At 43.8% G+C, this 21,695-nt stretch overlaps 4 protein-coding genes and 1 long non-coding RNA gene across 7 annotated transcripts in view; 2 read left to right on the forward strand and 3 right to left on the reverse strand.

Annotated features, from left to right (window-relative positions):
- nfatc4 (nuclear factor of activated T cells 4) overlaps window positions 1–3,851 on the reverse strand; it is an 8,182-nt gene extending 4,331 nt beyond the window's left edge. The window contains exons 1-5 of the mRNA XM_083689898.1: window positions 3,417–3,851; window positions 2,085–2,245; window positions 1,175–1,687; window positions 736–896; window positions 1–72 (exon numbers count right to left, since the gene is read on the reverse strand). The exon at window positions 1–72 is cut by the window's left edge and continues 91 nt beyond it. Coding sequence (XP_083546024.1) covers window positions 1–72; window positions 736–896; window positions 1,175–1,687; window positions 2,085–2,245; window positions 3,417–3,600 — 1,091 coding nt within the window. The 5' untranslated portion in view covers window positions 3,601–3,851. The remainder of the gene's footprint in view (window positions 73–735; window positions 897–1,174; window positions 1,688–2,084; window positions 2,246–3,416) is intronic.
- Window positions 3,852–7,257: 3,406 nt separating this feature from the next.
- On the forward strand, window positions 7,258–12,160 carry ltb4r2b (leukotriene B4 receptor 2b). Its single transcript, XM_083689692.1, has 5 exons — window positions 7,258–7,482; window positions 9,408–10,030; window positions 10,467–10,667; window positions 10,890–10,930; window positions 11,100–12,160. Exons 2-5 carry the CDS (start codon window positions 9,425–9,427, stop codon window positions 11,356–11,358), a joined length of 1,107 nt encoding a protein of 368 aa, XP_083545818.1. The 5' UTR covers window positions 7,258–7,482; window positions 9,408–9,424; the 3' UTR covers window positions 11,359–12,160.
- Window positions 12,161–12,494: 334 nt separating this feature from the next.
- Window positions 12,495–13,627, reverse strand: LOC310819073. Of its 2 annotated transcripts, XR_014554751.1 has the most exons (3): window positions 13,281–13,627; window positions 12,856–12,896; window positions 12,495–12,657 (listed from the first exon to the last, which is right to left on the reverse strand). It is a non-coding gene; the product is annotated as an uncharacterized lncRNA (long non-coding RNA). The 2 variants fall into 2 exon arrangements; XR_014554752.1 differs by having other exon boundaries at window positions 12,856–13,627.
- A 929-nt stretch (window positions 13,628–14,556) lies between these two features.
- Window positions 14,557–17,291, forward strand: sdr39u1 (short chain dehydrogenase/reductase family 39U, member 1). The gene is made up of 6 exons (XM_083689683.1): window positions 14,557–14,622; window positions 15,377–15,483; window positions 15,668–15,750; window positions 15,871–15,992; window positions 16,102–16,254; window positions 16,487–17,291. The coding sequence occupies exons 1-6, from the start codon at window positions 14,607–14,609 to the stop codon at window positions 16,912–16,914; spliced, it is 909 nt and encodes a 302-aa protein (XP_083545809.1). The 5' UTR covers window positions 14,557–14,606; the 3' UTR covers window positions 16,915–17,291.
- A 173-nt stretch (window positions 17,292–17,464) lies between these two features.
- On the reverse strand, window positions 17,465–21,607 carry mettl17 (methyltransferase like 17). Of its 2 annotated transcripts, none has more exons than XM_083690698.1 (14): window positions 21,463–21,607; window positions 20,830–20,971; window positions 20,352–20,501; window positions 20,151–20,238; window positions 19,898–19,979; window positions 19,693–19,766; window positions 19,514–19,608; window positions 19,341–19,411; window positions 19,076–19,183; window positions 18,908–18,976; window positions 18,737–18,787; window positions 18,498–18,590; window positions 18,116–18,318; window positions 17,465–17,887 (listed from the first exon to the last, which is right to left on the reverse strand). In XM_083690698.1, the coding sequence occupies exons 1-14, from the start codon at window positions 21,529–21,531 to the stop codon at window positions 17,797–17,799; spliced, it is 1,386 nt and encodes a 461-aa protein (XP_083546824.1). In that variant the 5' UTR covers window positions 21,532–21,607; the 3' UTR covers window positions 17,465–17,796. The 2 variants fall into 2 exon arrangements, with proteins under 2 accessions (XP_083546824.1, XP_083546823.1); XM_083690697.1 differs by having other exon boundaries at window positions 20,352–20,504.
- Between the last annotated feature and the right edge of the window lie 88 nt (window positions 21,608–21,695).

A 21,695-nucleotide genomic window follows, 5' to 3' on the forward strand; every position in this document is an offset into this window, starting at 1 on the left:
ACCTCGATGCGCAGTTCGTATTGGTCAAACTGGGATGGTAGTGGCCAATCAAGTGGTGGCAGAGCGTTGGATCTGTAAGAACAATCACCGGCCTATCAGATGTGGGAAAAGGCTGAGGAAGGGTCTCTACTGTTCTCTCAACCAATTACAATGCTATATAGCTAATCTAATGACAAGCAATGCAACACACTAATAATGTTGATCGGTGCTGTGATGCAAGAGCAAGCTCAAGCATTCAAATGACATGATATTGAATTCTCCAGACATTAGCTGGGAAAATATATAATACTATAGTCATGTACTGTACAGACATTCGATAATTTGAGGATAATGACTGTTACTACAGGATAGGGTATTTTCAGTAGTACAAATCAAAGACTCATCACAACAATTAAAACGTTTCAGGAATTACGTGAGCACAATTGAAAAATACCAGAAAAAATACAAACATACCATAAAGGACTGAAATTACGATGTGAAAAAAAATGTCATAATGTCTAAAAAAGTACCTTGTAGATAAAATGGAGATGTAAAACTGTAAAAACGAATACAACAAAAAAAGTACTTATCACAATACAAAACAATTTATGTTTTGTCTATCAATTTAGAAAATGTCACTTAGGCCCCACGTCAAACCCTGGTAATAATCTTGTAAGGAGAATATACACGTTCTTTCCTTCTTCTGACGAGACACAACTGCTTGTATATGTTGTTACTGTAGCAACAGTGTGCAACCTGAAGAGAGGGCTGTGGGCGCTGGCTCTGGTCCTGCCCCATCCCAGGGCAGGGGGGACAGACAGGTAGTCCATGCCCATGGAGGGGGCCTCTCTCCTCAGCTGCAGGGGCTCTGGCAGGGGGCAGGGGGCCTGGTCCTGCTCCGCCTCTCTGGGAGAAACCTGGGAGACATGCAGATGTATCACCAAGTATGTTCATGTTGTTTAGCTCCCATATGAATCACCCTCATCACATCCCTGTGCCTGGCAACGGTCCCTGGCAACGGTCAATTCAGCTTTACACTGGAGAAATCGCCTCGGATAAGGATAAAGGAAATGTTCAACTCAACCAAAGCCCTAACAGTTGATAAATAATCATCGTAAAACCAAATTGATATCACAGAGCCTCACAGGACGGTTATATGAACATCCATGGAGCCCCAACCAGCCTGCCTCCTCACCTGCTCCAGGGATGTCTTCCTGGTCTTCTGTGGGATGCTGCTGAGCTCAAAGTTGCTGCTGGGGGCCTGTGACTGGGGGCCGGAGTCCCCCCCCTCCAGGGTGCAGCCGTGGTCCTCAGAGTAGCTGCTCCTGCGGGAGGTGCAAGGGGAGGCCAGGGGGGAGTTCCTCCTCTTCTTCCCCCCCGGGGATGTCGGCCGGGAGGACGGCGACAGGCAGAAATGGGCAGTGGCGTCGTTGAGATCCTCCTCCTCCACCAGCAGCGAATCACAGCTGGACGCGGGACTGACCCAGCCCCGGGAGGAGGGGCTTGAGGCTGGGCTGGGGCTCAGGGAGCCGGCGCCGGTCCCGCCCTCGCGGTAGCAGAAGGGGTCCAGTAGGGGGAGGTAGAGGCGCTCCCTGTCCCAGCCACCCCCGGTATCCCAGTAGTTCCCCCCCGCTGGGGCAGTGTCATCCTCGGGCGAGATAGTAGTGATCTGGATGCTGGGGCACTCCAACACACGAGACTCTGATACCTGAGAGAGAGAGAGAGAGAGAGAGAGAGAGAGAGAGAGAGAGAGAGGGGGAGAGAGAGAGAGAGAGAGAGAGAGAGAGGGAGAGAGAGGGAGAGAGAGAGAGAGAGGGAGAGAGAGAGAGAGAGAAAGAGAGAAAGAGGGAGAGAGAGAGAGAGATGTAGAGAGAGATGGAAGTTGACACAGAGAGAGAGAGAGAGAGACGGATTGAGAGAGACTTTTGATGCTCTTTATTAATCTTATTAATTAAACACCCCCCCCCCCCCCCTTTAAAAAGAGAGAGAGATGAAAACCAAAGGGAAACTGGTTATAAACTAGTTATAAACTACTTCTAAACGACTTGTAGCATCATCATCCTTGATGACAGACCACTAAGCAGTACCTGTCCATCTCCACCAACCTGTACAGATCGAGCTGGAAGGCTCTCGTAGGTCCCGCTGAACTCCCTCACCAAGGCACGTCTGGGGGGGGGGGAATGCATGCCAGCCCTTTGACTGGCTGAGGACGGTGGGGTGGGGATGCCGATTGGCTGGCCTACGTGAGTGGCAGCCAGGTGGCTGTCTGTAACCAAACAAAATGAGTGGAAATGGTGTCCAGAGTTACAGTCGGCATGGTACTATTCTGCATTGAGTTCACTGGATACTTCATAAACAGTTCAGCCAATGGAGATACTGAGATAACCAGATTCAAGTTTCAAACAAAACAGTTGAGTACACTTGAACTGTTCCAAGCCTAACTTGAAATACAGTTTGGGATTAAATCAAATAACTAAGAAAAAAAAAGCTGGATATAGTTTATCCAAGTCGGGAAGCAAGCAAAAGGCTTGTATAGCCCATAATATTTCCCCTGGTGTAGTGTGGTCATAGCGTAGTCATCTGTACAATGGGGAACAGTAGCTGGGGTAACTGTGGAGCTGGGTGTCCTGTGTGGATCATCACTGGTCCGTTTTAAGAGGCAGTTATGTGGTGCAGTAGAACACAGAGGTAACTTCTGCTGTAGCAAGTTCAAGGCTAGGGTGTGGTATTCCTGTTGTATGCCAATGTGGGCGGGAAGGACATGAGGGGGTGTATGAGTCGATGAGAGGGGTGTGTGTGTGTGTGTGTGTGTGTGTGCGCGTGCACGTGTGTGTGTGTGTGTGTGTGTGTGTGTGTGTGTGTGTGTATGTGTAGACTGAGAGGGGAAAGAAAGAGGGAGAGAGAGAAGGGGAAGAGAGAGTAAAGGAGGGAAAACGGAGGGAGGTGTGTATGTGGTGCGTGCTCAGTAAACAGAGATTGAGGTTCCATCCAGATGGCAGCTGTTAACTCCACTCACACGCACAGCTGATTAAAACCACATTGAGTTTTGCCCTTACAAACACACACACACACACACACACACACACACACACACACACACACGTACAGTCAAGCAAGGCATGCAATACACAAGACACACACAGAACAAGCAAACACTGTACACACACAAACACACACATCCCCCACACACAGACAAGCATAATACATTTTTCTCCAAGAAGAAAAGTGAGTGAGTGAGGGTATATTAATTGATATTTTACAAACAAATAGGATATGCACAAATCAAGATTATTCACATTCACCATAGAGACAGATCACACTATGTATGGGGACTAGTAACCGGCCCATTCCTTTTCCAATTTGTCACGCTCTCTCTCTCTCTCTCTCTTTCTCTTTTACAGTAATAGTGATACGATTATCCAGGAAAAGGGGCTAACCAGTGCTACTGCTCGATTCAAGATGCGCCAGGGCGCCCTCCGTCCTCTCCCCCGTGATGCTGTGCTCCTGGTCCGCGTTGCGCAGCGGTGATGGGCCCCGGAGTTGGCGCGGCGGGTCCTCCTCAAACACCAACTTGAACTCGAACTCCCCCTCCTCCCAGCCCGAACCCGGCGCAGCCCCCATCCCCGCAACAAGCGAATAAAGTACGGGAGACAGATGCAGAGAACACCCCGGGTGAAAAAAAAGATTGAGATCTGCCTCTTGCAAGGTGATATCTGGTACCGTAAAGTTATAATGATTTCCTCGTTCGTTTTCCAAAAAACATCGATGTTTCCCCCAAATTTAACTTGGTTATGTTCAAGAGTAAATATATCTCACATTTGCGCGAATTGTTCTTCTTGTCAGCCGGGTTATGGTCGCTTCTACTTATAAGATCTCTCTGTAACTTTTAAGAACGCCTTCCATCGATAAGGCACTTTAAGGACGGATCAAATATGAACGCTTTATCGAGCTCATTCGATGTTTTAAGAAGACAGATTTCATGCGTATCGTTGAATTCTTGAAAGTCCCCGAACCATCGGACCGGTGATATATATACACTACTACAATAGATAGGCTATCGGTCTTTCATTCTAATGCTCTCGCCGTCTTTTCTTCTTCCCCCTCTTCAAAAAAAAAGTTTATCAAATATTTCAGTCGTCCTTTACCCTTAATTGCCTTTGGGTGGGTTTCCCAGCCCCGTTTGGTCCGTTACTCAATCCCCATAGGAGATTTGGGTTGTCAGTCAAGAAGACCCCCTCCCCACTCCCCTTCTCCCCCTATGCCCAGGATCCGCGGAGGTTTCTCAACTTCTCATCTCAGACTTAGAAGTAGTTTGTGTGTGGCTTTACCCACTTCTCTTGAGGACCTTCTGTGTGCCATACATTTCAGGTCGTGTTACATTTACTGTATTTACTGACACAGTGACACTGGCTGAGCTCCTTGTTTTCTATTCTATCCAGGCAAGTTTTATCATTGCCCTCCACCCCCCCATCACCAACTGGCATCAACTGCAATTTTGACACACTCACAGTAATAATATGACTCTCATTAATCTTGCACATTAAAGTTGGAACCCAATACATGGCAGCAGAAACCACATTGTAAAGTACATTGAAATTAATGTTCTTAGTGACATGAAGTATTGTGATGCGTAGCTGTCACTCAGAGCATGAAGGGGGCCTGTTTCCTGTGGTGTTTTACATGACAGCCCCCTCTCCTCTATGTCATTCTTCCTCCTCCCCTTCCTTACCCCCCTCTCTCCCCCCCTCTTTCTTTTCCCCACAACATGTCCCTCCTCCTGCTCCTCCGGGCTCTCCCTCCCCCCCCCCCCCCTCTCTCTCTGTCTCTCTGTCCCTCCCTCCCTCGCCTCGAAAGATCTGTTTCTCATTATCCTCTGTAGTCTGCACTCTGTCTGAGACAGGAGACGAAAAACTTAAATAAACATACTCTCTCCCTCCCTCTCTTTCTCTAGCTCCTTCCCCCCTCTCTCTCTCTCTCTTTCTCTCTCTCTTGCCCCCTCCTCCAGTTCTCACAATCATTATACTGGATACTTTCTGTCTCTCGTTCTCTCTCTCATCCTCTGGGGCCTGTGAGTGGGTATCTATCCTAGAATGGCTCTCAAGATGTTTTCTTTGGTTAGCATATTAATGACTAATCACAACTGGTCATCGTTGACTCAAGGACACTTATTATTAGAGAAAAATACAGTTCAGTCACTAAATTGTGGAGGGTTGAGATTGGGTTTATTGTAAAGGATTATGGTGGCATTTAGAATACACAACGTTGCTTTTATGGGGTCTTTACAAGGTAGAAACATATCTAAAGAAGTCTAAATAGTCTGTAGAGTTTTGTTGGGGAGGCATTTAAAGGGATAATGATTTAAAGGTATTTACATAGTGATGTATGACAACGTAGGCTATGTGTGTCAAATTCTCAGGCTGGGTTTCAGTTACTGTCAGATGTCAGTGACTGAACGTCACGTTCATTGCCGGAGGAAGGAAAAACAAAATCTTTAAGGATAGGTTGCCACCATGTGGTTAAAAGGTAGAACAGTCCCCTCGTAAAATATCCTCCCCCAAGTCTTGGATGTGACTAGAGGCATCCAGAAAAACCTCGACTGAAGTGGGTGAGAGGGGATATGGTGGGGTAATCATAATTTCTCATTCCATTACAATGAGCCTGTCCTCCAATTTCTACCTCCACCAGCCTCCCCTGTTTTCCAATATGTTACACCCTGATACCGTACAGTTATAATTATAATGTAAAAGCGACCTTGGTCTCAATGGGACTCCCTGCCAAAAGAAACAACACCTTGAATATAGTGAGTGTTTCAAGTCAATTCAGTGCCGGACAAAATGACTACAAGCCGTTTACCACTTTAAGTGGTTTTCTTATACTTTATTTTTTTTAACTTTTTTTTTCTTATACATTTTTTTACATTTACATTTTTGCCATTTAGCAGATAAAAGCGACTTACAACAAATACATTTGTCTAAGTAAGTGAATCATCAGAAAAAGAAATCTATGCTAGGACCAGGGCCCATTGACATGTCATGTTCATGAATCCCATTACAACATCGGAAATGTTGCAAGCACCAGAGGAAATAGTCTGACTAGTTAATACAGACGACATAACGATCACGTAGCTCATATCAGATCACAAGAACTGTCTTGTCTTGTAGGTGTGTTGGTGGATGAGTGTGTGTATTAGATAGGAACCGGAAGCTGTTCAACAAGAAGGTATGACTACCTTTGCTACAGTACATACTGTAGACATCATAAAGATCTGTTTGCAGTGAGGTATGGACCTTGGTTCTAGACTGTACCTGTAGACCAGTGGAGGCTAGTGAAGGTAGAAATCAGAGAACGTGTGTTTGATACAATTCCTCATTCCGTTCAATGCATAACAATGACCATGGACTCCGATTTCTACCTCCCCAGTCTAGGACCAAGGTCCATATCCTAGCTCCTTTCACTACTTCCCCTGCTGTAGACGTGTGGGTTTCATTCTCAGTCTCTCAGTCTCAATCACTCTCCTTATGACATCCTGGCTCTTTACATCGTGCCCCAACCCGGAAATAATCAACATTCTTCTTCTCTGTGTGTCAGAGAGCTCTGTGAACAAGTGTGTGCGTGTGTGTGTGTGTGTGTGTGTGTGTGTGTGTGTGTGTGTGTGTGTGTGACGATCTCCCGGCGTGCCATGCGTGTCTGCGCCTGTGTGTTCTGTGAACTGTCATTATGGGAGTTTGTGCAAGACAAGCTATGTTTGAGTCATGCTTTTGTTATGAATTGGTCAATATCGCCAACTTGTTTTACGTAATAGACAACTGTATCCCCGGTCATCAAACATGCCTAGGGATACATAAAATACATTGTGATACATGAGAATGGAAAATGTTTCGAGACAAGAATACTTGTTTGTTTACAAAAGCTTCAACTAAGTAATGAGCAAACACTTTGTTTATAAATTCACAAGCAGATGACATATGATGTCATTGTTAACCGATATCGTAAGCATCAGATCAAATATTATGTATGTATTATCGTGTGTGTGTGTGTGTGTGTGTGTCTGTGTGTGAGAGAGAGAGAGAGAGAGAGAGAGAGAGAAAGAGGGGAGAGAGAGAGAAAGAGGGGAGAGAGAGATAAAGATAGAGAGAGAGAGAGAAAAAACAGAGAGAAGAGGTGGGGAACTGAAGAAAGGACACACCTCTCTCCCCTCACAGCATGCTGTAGCCTGTGGGGCAGCACATTATTAATTTTATTAGAGACACAGAGAGGGGGAAAGATAGAGAGAGAGAGAAAGAGGGAAAGAGAGAGAGAGAGAGGGAAACAGTTGTAAAAGGGTAAAAAAGGAGAAATAGTCAGAAACAGTGAAATAACATAGAAAGTTTCAAACTGAGAGACAGTTGGACAGTCGGAATACGTGTATATAGAGAAAGACCTCGAAACCCACCATAGGGTTACACCACAAAACGTGGATCCATTCAACTCTATCCACTGAAGACACAGTTACAGGGTAACAAGGTGAGTAGAAATCCTCCTGTACTTCTGATTGGATCATATTGTCATTCTTCCCATCTCTCTGTCTCTCTGTCTCTCTCTCTCTGTGTGTGTGTGTGTGTGTGTGTGTGTGTGTGTGTGTGTGTGTGTGTGTGTGTGTGTGTGTGTGTGTGTCTCTCTCTCTCTCTCTCTCACACACACACACACACCCTGCTCTCTCTCCCCCTCTCTCTTTTCCTCACTCCTCTCTTTTCTTAATCTAACTATCGAAATATTCGACAGGGTCCTTTTTCTGCTACCCTGCTGTCTTTAACTATTCATTGCTTCCTTCCCTTCTTTTCCAACAGCTTCTCTTTCTCATTCATGTTCCCATTCCCTTCCCTCTCTCCCTCTATCTTTCCCTCTCTCCCTCTATATTTCCCTCTCTCCCTCTGTCTTCCCCTGTCCTCAGCATGTATTGGTGAGCCTCTCCTGTCCCTGTGTATTCCGTACTGTTGGTTCTCATGGTTACTCGTCCACACTGATCTAAGGTCTTCTTCTTCTTTAGAAATAAACAAAGCTTCTGTGATGTCAGAATGAACTTAGTTTACTGCATTTTCTACTACTGCCAAAAGAGAGCTACAATCTGGCAGTTTCAGCATCTATACTTGTTTGTTTACAAAAGCTTCAACTAAATATTGAGCAAATACTTTGTTTATAAATTGACAAGCAGATGACATATGATGTCATTGTTAACCGATGTTGTAAGCATCAGATCAAATATTATGTATGTATTATCAAGTGTGTGTGTGTGTGTGTGTGTGTGTGTGTGTGTGTGTGTGTGTGTGTGTGTGTGTGTGTGTGTGTGAGCGTGTGTGTGTGTGTGTGTGTGTGTGTGTGTGTGTGTGTGTGAGAGGGAGAGATAGAGATAAAGAGAGAAAGAGAGAAAGAGATCAAACGTGTGTGTGTGTGTGTGTGTGTGTGTGTGTGTGTGTGTGTGTGTGTTTGATACCATTCCTGATGCCATTCTATGCATTACAACGGGGCTGTCCTCTGATTTCTACCTCCACCAGCCTTAATACCCGAGTGACAAGATTATCAACACTCATTAGAAACATATCATTTATGTATATAAAAAGCCTTGCAGTATGATAAAGGACATGCTTAGGCCAATGATGCTATACTTGGCTAGAAAGAGAGAGAGGAGGAAGAAGGAGGATAACAACGTGATGTGCAAAGGCGGTGTTAGTGTTAGTGAGGGAACAGTGTTAATATTTGGCGTGTTTCAGCATGCCCTCATCCTTGCAATGCCAGCATACGACTGGCTAGAGGGCGTCATGTGAATATTTGTGTATCTGCGTCATTAACTTTTTTGTACAATTTAATTTTGAACATTGTCTCACAAGGAGAGAATACTGAGTGAAAGTACAGTAGAGAGAGACACTGTATGTAGGCCTATCCCCAATTCCAGACCAACCCTGGCCCCAACTCCTTGGCAGAGAATCCACCCAACCCAACCCTGATGTTAACCAATTAACCAATCTGTGTAGGATTAGAGTTTGATTTGAAATTAAGGTTTTGGTTTTTTTGTGGGGCAATCCCACTCTTATATTTTTCAACTTTATTGCATAGAGACAGTGTAGAGAGACAGGACAGTAAGGAGGAGAGGGAATGTCAGCAGGGCATGGGCTGGAATTTGAACCTATGCCAACATGAGCATATATGTGCACTGTAGGCCGTGGTGCTAGACCACTGGACCACTGGACCAGCCCTGACCACAGGGTTTGATTTGAAATTAGACACAGGCATGAAACTTTTGAGTCAGTTGTAAAATGTAGTTGAGTAAAATGTCTACTGGGCTGACTGATAGGGCTGTTACAGGATTGATGACCCAAGCAAAATAATCCCCATAGATAACTCTCTCTGTCTTCCTGTGTCCCTCTCTCTCTCTCTCTCTCTCTCTCTCTCAGAACCAACAACCCTCCAGATGGCCAATTACAACCACAGCGTTTTTTTGCACCGCAACAACGACCTGCCCAAGTCGCCACTCTTCAATGGCACAGACATCGAGGACGACAGCCTCGTGAGCAACGACTACTCCACCACCATCGGCGCCCTCATCCTCAGCATCGTCTTCCTCCTCGGCGTGCCCGGAAACCTCTTCATCATCTGGAGCATCCTGGCCTGTGCCCGCCGGCGTTCCGTCACCACCATCCTCATCCTCAACCTGGCGTTCGCTGACGGCTTTCTCATGGCTCTCACTATCTTCTTCATCGTCTACCTGGCCAAACAGAACTGGGTGTTCGGCAAACCCATGTGCAAGGCGCTGTTCTACCTGTGCAACATGAACATGTACGCCTCCATCTTCCTCATCACCCTGATGAGCCTACACAGGCTGGTGGCGGTGGTGTGGCCCAGGCGGGTGTCTGCCCTGACCAGCAAGAAGATTGTGGTGAGGGTGATCGCTGGGCTCTGGTTCCTGGTGCTGTTCATCGCCATCCCTGCTCTGGTGTTCAGGGAGGTGAGGCCGGACACTGATGAACGGAATAAAACACGCCTGGTTTGTGCGCCTAATCACACTCGGCCTGAACACGTAAGTTGAAGAGAGAAGTGGATGGTTCAGTGTGATGTTATTTAGGATATTCAGTGTCAGGCGGTACCTTTGGAGGAACACGTTTATAGGGTCCTTATGCGGAAAGGGTTCTCCCGCAGGGGATAGACAACCTTTTGTTGTGTATATATTTTAGTATTCATTTACAATGATTTATGTTTTGATTTATCTGTTCAGGTGAAGTCTTTCATGGTATGACTAGAGCACGCATTTTTGTCATTCACGTCATAAACTGAATAGCATCCAATTGTAGATTCTTGCTCTATCTTGTTCTAACAGATTCTTTCATGACTGTCAAGGGGCCTAGCCCTAGTTATTCACAATCCTGTCATTGTGTGTGTGTGTGTGTGTGTGTGTGTGTGTGTGTGTGTGTGTGTGTGTTAACACAGTTGGTCATTGTTTCATTTCCTGTGTGCAGGTGAGGTTCCAGTATACATTTGAGACAGTGTTGGGGTTCTTGCTCCCGTACGGGGTCATTGTGACCAGTTATGTGTGCATTCTGAGACGTCTCAGACAGACCAAGTTTCGCCGCAAGGTCCGCAGTGAGAATCTCATCCTGGCCATAGTTGTGATCTTTGGCATATTCTGGTTGCCCTATCATATTATCAACATGGTGCAGGTGTGTATGATGAAAAACACTGACAAATAGACAACATTATAGACATTCACATTCATACAAGACTATTTTATAGATCAAATTAAAACACCAACACTAGGAAGGCTAAAACCACAATGAAATGGAACAGAACAGGACAGTACAGCATATCAACACAGTAACAGGAGGGTATACCATTTTACAATCAACGTATGTTAAGTTTTCCTCTGTGGTTGTCTCCCCCAGGTGGCGGCCGAGTACTTGAAAGAGTCACCAATGAAAGAGAGGTGTGTGTCATGTGCATAACAACCTCAACTCAACGCTTCAGTATCTGCAAACCCCACAATCCGATACGATCATAGTACTCAATCAGCGTGTTGTTTGCCTCTCATCTCCCTCTAACAATGCCAGATCCCCAAAAGGAACATCTGATTAACCCTTTCCTTCTCTTCACAGACTGGAGCTTTTCTGGAAGTCCAGTCGGGCTGTGACCTCGTCTCTGGCCTTCATCAGCAGCTGTGCCAACCCTGTCCTCTACACGTTCGCTGGGAAGTCTTACATTAGACAGAATGGTTTGGCCTTCATGGCCCGGCTCTTTGAGGGCACGTCTCTGGAGAACAGTGGGACTAAGAGGGGACAGAAGGAGGGAATAGGACTTAAAGACACGTTGTCGTCCAACAGCGGGGGGGTCAGTGCTGCGAGGAATGGTACATAAGACAGTTGCACACACACAGACCACAAATGCGTCAGAACACACTGAATACAATATTATTTACGCAGACACAGAATACAAAAGCACAGTATGCATTACAAGTAACACAAAGAACAACACAATTCTGAAGTATCGCAGTTGAAATACAGAAGTGATACTTTATTTCATGTTTGTGTGTCATTTCTAATGTGTGCTGTGTTTTAGTTTTTCTGTATTCTGTGTCCATGACCAAGCGACTTTCCCCATGCAGGATAATAAAGTTGACCCTCATATATACATAAGAATTCTGAAGCTCAGAATGGGAAGATGACACATGAACCGTGCCAAAGAGAGTAAACCAGAAAGAGAGGGCACTGTTAGCATTTTCCAGAGCATCGCACAACGCCAACGCTAGCGGAACTTGCTATTGCCTAGCAATCCTCCCATTACATTCCTCATACATACATGTGAATATTCATGCCCAAACCGTCATAGATATATTAGAAAACCTAAGCAGGAAGATGACACATGAACCATGCACTGGAGACCACCATAAACAAGCCTTTTAAAGTGGATATGCGGCTCCTGCTTATCGACCGACAAGAGAACACATCAAAGTTATTTTATTGTTATTTTTAAATTATTTTAGACCAACTTCTCACAATTTCTAAAAATTCCCCCCACCCATAGTTGGTTTTGTAAATATGTAATTATATTGTGGTTTTTTTTTTATACACGATAAGGGATTGCATGTGAATCTTGGTTATATACAGTGTAATAAAGTTTTATTTCAAACTAAGAAATTGATTGGTTGAACTGGTCTTCCAAAGAGTTTGTATACTGTATTCACACATTATCTACACATGCAATGTAAACAAGTGAATAGCATTAAAAGCCAATAATGGGAAGAACACACATGCATCCCATTCACTACAGTATTATGCCCAAGAACACTGCTTTACACCAGTGGAAGCTCAAGAGCATTCAAGTTGTAGTTCTGCATTATCCATACAATACTGTGGCATTGTATTGACTCCAAGAAATTATGGACAGATTCAGTCTGACTTCTTAGTTTACACTGACGGAGCTGGATTCCTAGTCTCCTACAAATGTATCCCTTTGTCAAACTGCATAACAGATGCACTAAATCACACAAGATGAGCAGTTAAGTTGTTTATTAATTCCAAACAAGTTGTACAAACATAATAGGCAGAAATGAAAATGGTTAATTTGTTTATGAAAGTCAGAGCTGAAGATTCTCCAGCAGTCGAATGCAATCTGAAGCAGGGCTGATTCAATCCTACACCAGGTAGATCACAATACCTTGAGGGAAAAGAGAGGTATGTCAGTATGACAACAAGCTACAAGTGAGTCTACAACGGCCCCTACTGACCTCACTCAGAGCATGTGTATAATCACAGGATTTCAGGTGAAACACGGATCATGCAATTAACTCATCATGGTACGGTGTGGAAAGATGAGTTTCATAATGAACGGTCCAAATGTAATAGCATACTGTACCTTTAGTTTCCCAAGAACCCTAGATCTGGACCTCCATGTCTCTGAAATTAATGGATTGATATTAGAAAATGGAAAGACACCGTTACATTTGGCCATTAGGGACTAGAAGTTATACCCAGTCAGTATGTGAAAGTATAATCACGAGGTTCAGCTGAAACACGGACTCACATGTAACTCATCATTTCGGGCAACGGTATGATGGGGAAAATGGCAACGTGCATAAAACATAACCACAGAGACAAAAATAGCAGCATATTTTGATGATCTATAGACTGTGCTCCAACACATCTGCAAATAGTTACAATGCAGCGTGTGCACCTGCTAGATCACGCACTGGAAAGCACATGTTCCTTGGCTGCAATTGTTGTCTTGTTCTGTAGCTAGCTTATGGATCAAGACAAGAACGGGGAGATTGAGAGGCTTACCGTGATCTAAGTTCGAGCAGTTCGGGCCTTGGAGTTTAACTGACTATGGCCAGATAAGAAAAAAAAAAAAAGAAAAAAAAAAAAAAAAGAAGAGGGCACTAATGATCAAAATATGTCCATCCTGAGATATTAACATTGTTAGCTAGCTAGCTACAGTAGCTATCAACATTTAAAAAAAATAATAATAAATAAAGAAGCTAGACCATGTGGACCTAGTGATCTCACGAACTTAATGTCTTTGTAATAAACAATCATCTACAGAAAACTAGACTATTAAATGAATAGCTGGCTCATGTTCAAAAAAGAAACAACGGCCGCTTGTTGTGGCATCCGTCGGTCCTCTCCCGCAGACCACTACGAAAGAGAAAGGCTGATAATGAGGACTTGGCCCACATTTATCTGTTTTATCAAACCACGTGTTTGTTGTCTCCGGTCTAAAACACTGATGTTGCTTCCGGGTGTCGTACCACATAATACCAAAGAAGGGGCTTTGGTAAAACCGCACTGTAATTAGCCTTACATGGTATTTTATGGAGGAAAACTGATTTAAAAAGTGGCATGGCTGTCAGATTATGCACTTTATTCATGTTAGATTAAAAATGCATCTATCTGAAGCCTACAAGGCGTGCAATTACGCACACTCTGCAATGTTATGTTACACGTAGCGAGTTAATGAATAACTAAGTTTGACACCCATGGTAGAAAACACTTTCTCTGATATTATATATTTATATTTTAATTACTATTTACTTGTATGATTTGCTAAGCTCCCAAAACCTGAATCTCTGACAACAAAATATAAGTTCCATTCCCAAACATGGACCCTTAGATAGTAGTGGAGTTTGAGCTTCCAACTCCTTCATTGACCAGTGTGTCATGCATAATTATGATAATCTATTTTCCTAACATTAATACACATTTTCCCATGATAAACTACATTGATTGGCTATATGGCTTATACACTGACAGTAATTGTAGGCTAAATGGCTATATAGTTGTTGTCCTCATTACTTCCATCTGTATTTTTTTTATCATAGAAAATCTGTTGCATGTATATCCAAAGTAGGATATGTGTTGTCATATCTACCACGCCAGTTAATAATAAACAGGGCCGTGATTGAATGAGGAATTTATTTCCCGTCCCTCATAAAAATGGTGGGAGGCTCTGTCCACATTGACGACATGTGACACATCTACGGAATTCAATTTGGACCAATAGAGATATAGCGAGTGCATGTTCACAATTCACATTTCATAATAAGGGAGAATCCACATACTGAACAGCCAAAATCGTATCCCTCTACCAGGAACTGGAGATTGGGTGTTATGAGAGTCTTAATAGGTATGTATACAAACATCGTTCATTCAATAAATGTATCCACCTGATCTTTTGTTAAGGAAATCCTAGCTAAGGTCAATATGGTATAGGTGAGTTTTTGCAACAGCACATAAGCTTTATCAAGCCGCCGATATAACTATAGAATACGTAAGAGACTTCAGAAGAGACTTCGGTTTTACTAAAGCATTGTCTACACAAGTAGTAGTAGTAGTAGTAGTAGTAGTAGTAGTAGTAGTAGTAGTAGTAGTAGTAGTAGTAGTAGTAGTAGTAGTAGTAGTAGTAGTAGTAGTAGTAGTAGTAGTAGTAGTAGTAGTAGTAGTGGTAGTAGTAGTAGTAGTAGTGGTAGTAGTAGTGGTAGTGGTAGTGGTAGTGGTGGTAGTGGTAGTGGTGGTAGTGGTAGTGGTAGTGGTAGTGGTAGTCGTGCACGAAGTGCACATGCGTCTGTGAAGTTTCAATGAAAGCTGTTGAAGGGGTGAGCACAGCTCTATTGTCAGACGTCTGTCAATCAATATTATAGCTTTGTTTTGTTCACACCCCCCTAAGATTCCTAGCAAAGTCACTGTTATGGACTGTGACTTATTTTCTTTATTTCTATCAACTCAATGTGCTGTGCTTTAATGGTATTTTCCAACAGTATACCCTTAAATGTTATGTGTGTAAATAAGTTATGAAAGTAATTGTATTTTCGTCATATGATTGTGCTTGTTGTTGGTTGTTGGTGCTTGTTGTGCTTGTTGTTGTCTGTTCTTGCCATCAGGAGGGGGGTCGGGGTTTGTGGGTAGAGAGCTGACCCGTCTGCTCAGAGACAAAGGCCATGAAGTCACAGTGATATCTCGGCAAGCTGGTCCCGGAAAAATTACATGGGTATGATGATGCTTTCTTCTCCATCCCAAAATGTTGATTCAATCTTTATCTATTAGTCAATGCCATCATAATGCAAGACTGTCATGGTTCGAGTAGGTACTGAAATTAAAGGAATATGTTTTCAACTGTTGACAGTGCTAATTTTCACCTACATTTTGTCCATTTCTCCTTTATGCTCTTGCAGGGTGAACTGGAGTTAGGCGGCCTCCCACCATGTGATGGCGCTGTCAACCTGGCTGGAGAGAATCTCATGAACCCACTGCGTTGGTGAGCAACAAGTCCCTATATACATTACCAGGGCTACTACTGTTCTTTACTTGTCTCTTTCCATACTTATCTCTCTCCCTCTCTCTCTCTCTCTCTCTCTCTCTCTCTCTGTTGTTACAGGTGGAATGAAAGCTATAAGAAGGACCTGTTCTCTAGTCGGATTGACACCACCAGAACCCTGGCTCAAGCCATTGCTTCGTCCCCCAGTCCCCCTCAAGCTTGGGTCCTTGTCACAGGTGTAGGTAAGCATCCTATGTCCCTTTACAGGTCCATGATGTTTCATGTATATTTCCTCAATAAACACAATAATGTATTTGGAGTATGTTGACTCTCTCTTTCTCTGCCCTGCAGCATGTTACAAACCCAGTCTTACAGCTCAGTACACAGAAGACAGCGAGTGGACGCCGTTTGACCTCCTGTCACGGCTGGTGAAGGAATGGGAAGAGGCAGGACGTCTTCCTGAAAACATCACACAGACCACCAAACAGGTGGTAATCAGACCAGGTGTGTATCTATTGTAGTTATTGTGTGTGTGTGTGTGTGTGTGTGTGTGTGTGTGTGTGTGTGTGTGTGTGTGTGTGTGTGTGTGTGTGTATGTGTGTGTGTGTGTGTGTGTGTGTGTGTGTGTGTGTGTGTGTGTAAGTGTAAGACAGAGAATTAAACCAATTCTATGTACAAATTTAAAAGACATGGTAGTATTTAATGTTGTCGCTGCTGTTCCTCTTTCCTCCACCAGGAGCCGTACTTGGCCGTGACGGTGGCGCCATCAAGCAGATGATGACTCCTTTCTGGCTCGGCCTCGGGGGCACCCTGGGGTCTGGAAGGCAGCCATTCCCTTGGATTCATGTCTCTGACCTCGCTGGGATCATCGCCCATGCCCTGGAGCCCTCCCCCGACGCCCCCTCCCCTGCCCCGCAAGTTCTCAATGGTGTCGCCCCCGCAGAGAACACTAACTATGAGTTTACTAAAGAACTGGGCCGTGTTCTGAGGCGACCCACGATCTTCCCTGTGCCTGGATTTGTTATGAATGCTCTAATGGGCTCGGAGAGAGCTGTGGTTCTGACCCAGGGCCAGAAAGTGGCTCCCAAGAGGACTCTGGAGACAGGCTTTCAGTACCAGTATCCAGACCTCAGCTCTGCCCTGCGAGAGATCGTCGGTAGTTAACAGAAAAGGATTCAGGAGATAAGAGACTTATGAGAAGAAATTATGTAATTTAACATTGTTTAATAAATAAATATATACAAATGTAAAAATAAAGTCCTCCTGTTGTCTTCGAGAAACTTGATTTAGTCTTGTACACTGGAAGGTGTGTGGATTGTGGATTACTCTATGGATTTTATCCCCAAAATTATAAGAAGGGACCCTAACCCTCAACCTTTTTTACTGATTTCTGTCTATCTATCTATTCTCCTACACAAAAACCGACAGAACATTCTGTTACCACACCTCTGAATGTACAGTAACTAATTGCCTTTAACTGTACATCCTTAATAGGCCATTACAATGGTTGTGACACTTCCTGTACACTTCTTCCTCATTACAGTAAACACAATGTCATTTTGTTTGGTGAAGGGAATCACAGTCATCTGAGGATGAGGCTTCAATAAACTCACTGTGTGTATGTATGTATGTATGTATGTGTGTGTGTGTGTGTGTGTGTGTGTGTCAATTATTCACTGAATAAACACAAGACAGTGACAAATCATGAGTCTTTATTGCAGTGTCCTTGACAGTCATAGACCAATCAAGTTCACATATTTACATCTCTATTTCCACTAGAGGCCTTGGAAACTGTTTTTAAAATCTGAGTGTTATCTGGACTGAGAGTTGTACTGTACTGTATGTGAACTGGTTCTAAGATGTCCATATTTCCCAGTCTTTGTTGAGCCCATAGATCATCATTGATCAAGTTGGATTTTTCTGAAGCATCCTCAGAGGCAGGTTGTCCTTCCTGGTGTTATGAAGTAAGCTTCAATCTATCATCATCATTATCATCGTCGTCGTCATTCAGTCTTAAAAGCTTTGACAGTCAGTCCCATTGGCTGGTCAGTCTGAATCACTCAGGGTGTCATCCTCTGCCTGAATGACTGGCAGTTGATCTCCCCAATCACTGCTTCGGGCACAGCGATACACATCTCTGTCAAAAACAAGAAAATAAATAAATCAGCTGTGCAGTTGTACTTGGAGAGTAAATGTGCTATTGAGTAGACATAAGGGGTCAAAAATACTTGAAAGTATTTGAGGTGTGCTTGGATTTAGCTTAGAGTTTGAAGAGTTTTGCTATTCCATCAGTTGCATTGCACCAGGCAGTTTAAAACCAATCGCATCTATTATTATAGCAAGTATTTGACAGTATTTACAGTACCTGCCGTGTCGATGGGCAGTCAACACCACCCGTTTGAGGTCTCCGCTGGAGTGGCAGATCTGACAGTGGACGTGTCTGGGCCGGCGCAGTACTGGTGCTGTCACCCTGGCCCATTCCAACCCCTCTCCAGAACCATCTGCACCTACTGAGTGTGTTCTGGACAGAACCAGGTAACTAAACCTCTCTATCAGCCGGTCAGGGTTCTAGGGGGGCGGAAGAGCAGGAATATGGGAATGGGTAACAACAGATTAGGTTTGTTTACTAATGCTTTGCAACAAGTTCATGCTTTTAACCCTAACCTACTCCTCAAACTCTTTAACAAATTAGCAAGAGGGCCAACATCCAATAAATGTTTGTCCATCCCCTCAGGGTGCTGTCTTACCCCGGGTAATGGGAGGGGGCAGTAGGGCTGGGAGAAGTTGCAGGGTACTGAGGGTAGCTGGGCCAACTTTGGGCATGGCAATTCATGGGGACACTGTATAAAAAAAAAAAAATAAAAAAAACCACAAAAAAACCCCACACAAAACAAGCAACATGGCAAAAGTGAGTGACATATATGCTGGCCAATTAGACTTCAGTTAAATGTATGCTGGAACACTGGTTAAGTAGATATTTACATACTGGAGCAAACACAGATGGCAATCTGGGGTCAAGGGTCGTCTTCTCTGGTTTCTGAGGTAAGGAAGTTAAATACAGCATTATTTTCATTTTGTATAGTGATAATATAGTAAAAATATAAAAAGTGCAGTTTTTGAGCATCTAAATATGAGTATGTTTTGAGAGAGTTAAGACCTTTAGTAATGTGTCTCTGGCATCCATGAGTATCTGATGGCCTTCTTTGGTCCCATTCTCTACCAGCACCTACGGCAAGAGCAGAGGTTCAAATAAAAGAGGTTGGGGCCGTACATCCTGGTGATATTAGATATATGTGAGGTGGTATGAGGCTTCAGCTTCACCAACCAGATAAGAGCTGGTCTTCCTCCACAGCGTGTATATAGCATCTTCCCGCTCCTTCTGACTGGCCAGCTCTGACAGAGAAAAGGCCCCAACCACTAGATCAAATTGCACCTGAAAGTACATCAATAAAGTGTAATCACTGAGCAATACATTCACATTAGGCTCTCGCATTATAACGGTAGATAGATGTTGTTATTGGGAGCAACAGAGTGTGCGACTCTTTAGGTTTTCACATGATCACAGACACAAAACAGGAAACGTGGCTCACCTTAGGTGAGACAGGCAGGAACTGACGGAAATAGACTTGTTTGATAGCGGGTTTCTCTTTCTCCCTGCCACCTGCTCAACAGAGAACAAAGGTAACGTCGTGTATTTCTGTGTGCCGCTGTACTGTATAATGTATGTGGCTGCGCATTAAAATGAATGTGTGTGGCGAGCTACCTCTGAGAAGGCGATTTGCTATTGTGTTCATTGCCCCAGAGCTGTCCACACACATCATCTCCTTCAAAGTATCACCCCAAAATGAGTGTGATGCCCTGTGACCAAAGGAGAGAGAGGTTCAATGTACATTGTCTCACCACACAGACAACTGACTGAGACGCTGTTGCTCTGATCCTCACCAAACAGCTGTTCCTAACCCTGAGCCAAAGTCAAGGAGAGAATGAGGAGAGAAGGAGGGATCTCTTTTCTTAATCTGGAAAGAGTGGAAAAAAAAGAAAAGAGGAATGCATGACGGTGCTATTGAACATTTGGAAACATTATTGACATGAGGGGAAAGAAGGTTTATATGAGTCTATGATTGTGTGATTACAGTATTTTCCTTACCTCATTGAGGGCTCTTCTCACTGCAGCATAGCCCCCTGCCAGCCTAGCAGCCATGTATACTACACCCAGGTCTTCATCGTAGCTATGAGAGAGAGAGAGAGAGAGAGAGAGAGAGAGAGAGAGAGAGAGAGAGGGAGAGAGAGAGGTGGGGTGGAATATACAAACTACTTCAAATTCAAGTAAACTGAGGAACAAACAAACAAACAAACACACACACACACACATATACACATATACACACACACACACACACCTCATAGAGGTCCAGTGGTAAGTTGTTTTTCTGAGTTCTGACAACACTTGCTTCTTAATTTGGTCCTCCAACAGTTGACTGTCTAGAACTGAGATTTAAGAACAAACAAACACACACACATTATTTTATCCCTTTCCTCTTTCCCTTGCTCAAAGCACCCCATATTACCAATCTCCCCCCCGCCATCTTTTCTCCAGTCACCTCCTCCTTTCTCTATTGCCTTCTTCCACAGAGCCTTTTCCAGCTCCATGGCTCTTGCTCTCAGTATGGCATCCTCAGGCTTCCTCTTCCTGCTCCACAGGAAGTTGGTGAGACTGCGGGCTCTGTCAGCCAACCCATTCACCTGGGTTCCTTCTGGTTGGGAGAATAAGACACGTGTCACACTGTCAAACGACTGGATATCACTGTACAACACACACAGATTGACCAATGACCATACACATTCAAATCCCTTAGCTTCTCAATGCAGCACCTATTACATAGCCCTCATGGAAAAGGATGGGATTTGAATCCTTATTTGAATATTACAATTACATTTACGGCATTTAGCAGACGCCTTCATCGAAAGCGACTTATAACAAATACATTTGTCTGAGTAAGTGAATCATCTACCCATCAGTCATCCTAAGAAAAATGAATCTATGCTAGGACCAGGATATTGATATCAGAGCTTCTTTACCATGGATGATAACCTGTGCAGCTCTCTGGAGTTCCTCCGGTAGGCGCAGCGTCTTCAGGCTGGTCACACCTGGGTGGTTCCTGTGAGGTGCACCCTTCAGGAAGTCTGTCTGCGGCTGAGGGTGCGCCGCTGCACTCAGTCCCTGTGGGGTTGAAAAGAAATGACTGTCAGTGATGTGTTGTTATCCCAGGATGGTTCCTCAAAGTTCGTTTACTCAGTTGGTAGCTGCTACTGGAAAGAAGTAAGAGCATTCAACTAGGTAACAGTCACACAGGAGAAAGATTGAAAATATGGAGGGGCTTCTGATCGTTATGCAAATCATCATAGTAATTTGTTCACAGTACATCCATGTTACAGTATAAGGCCATAAATGACTTTTAGTGCATGTTTATGAAATTAAAGGCCAATAAACAATGTGCATATATATATATATATATATATATATATATATATATATATATATATATATATATATATATATATATATATATATATAGCTAGCTAAATAATCATATTTTGATATTCATATCAGGGTGAATGTTGATGGTGACAAGAGGATACTTGATGCTGACCTCCTTGAGATGCTAGCTGGCATCAATGACACTAGGCAAGAACAACTCATAAAACACTCACCCTGAACATTATCCTCGCAACACCTGCCTTTTGACACAGGACACAGGCATTGTAAGTTCGAGAAGCCATGCCTTCGTCTCAAAACCACCAACTTTCGGCATTCATTTGCTAGTAACAAAGATTTGACAGTCCTCTAGCTGGCTAACATGCGATGGAGGTAAGTGTACGTCTACAAAATACTTTCGACTAGGAACATTCCAAGGCGGAACCTTTACTCTCACAAAGTCCAGTGT

The sequence above is a fragment of the Argentina silus genome, assembly GCF_951799395.1.
Source record: "Argentina silus genome assembly, chromosome: 18".
Classification (NCBI taxonomy): Eukaryota; Metazoa; Chordata; class Actinopteri; order Argentiniformes; family Argentinidae; genus Argentina; species Argentina silus.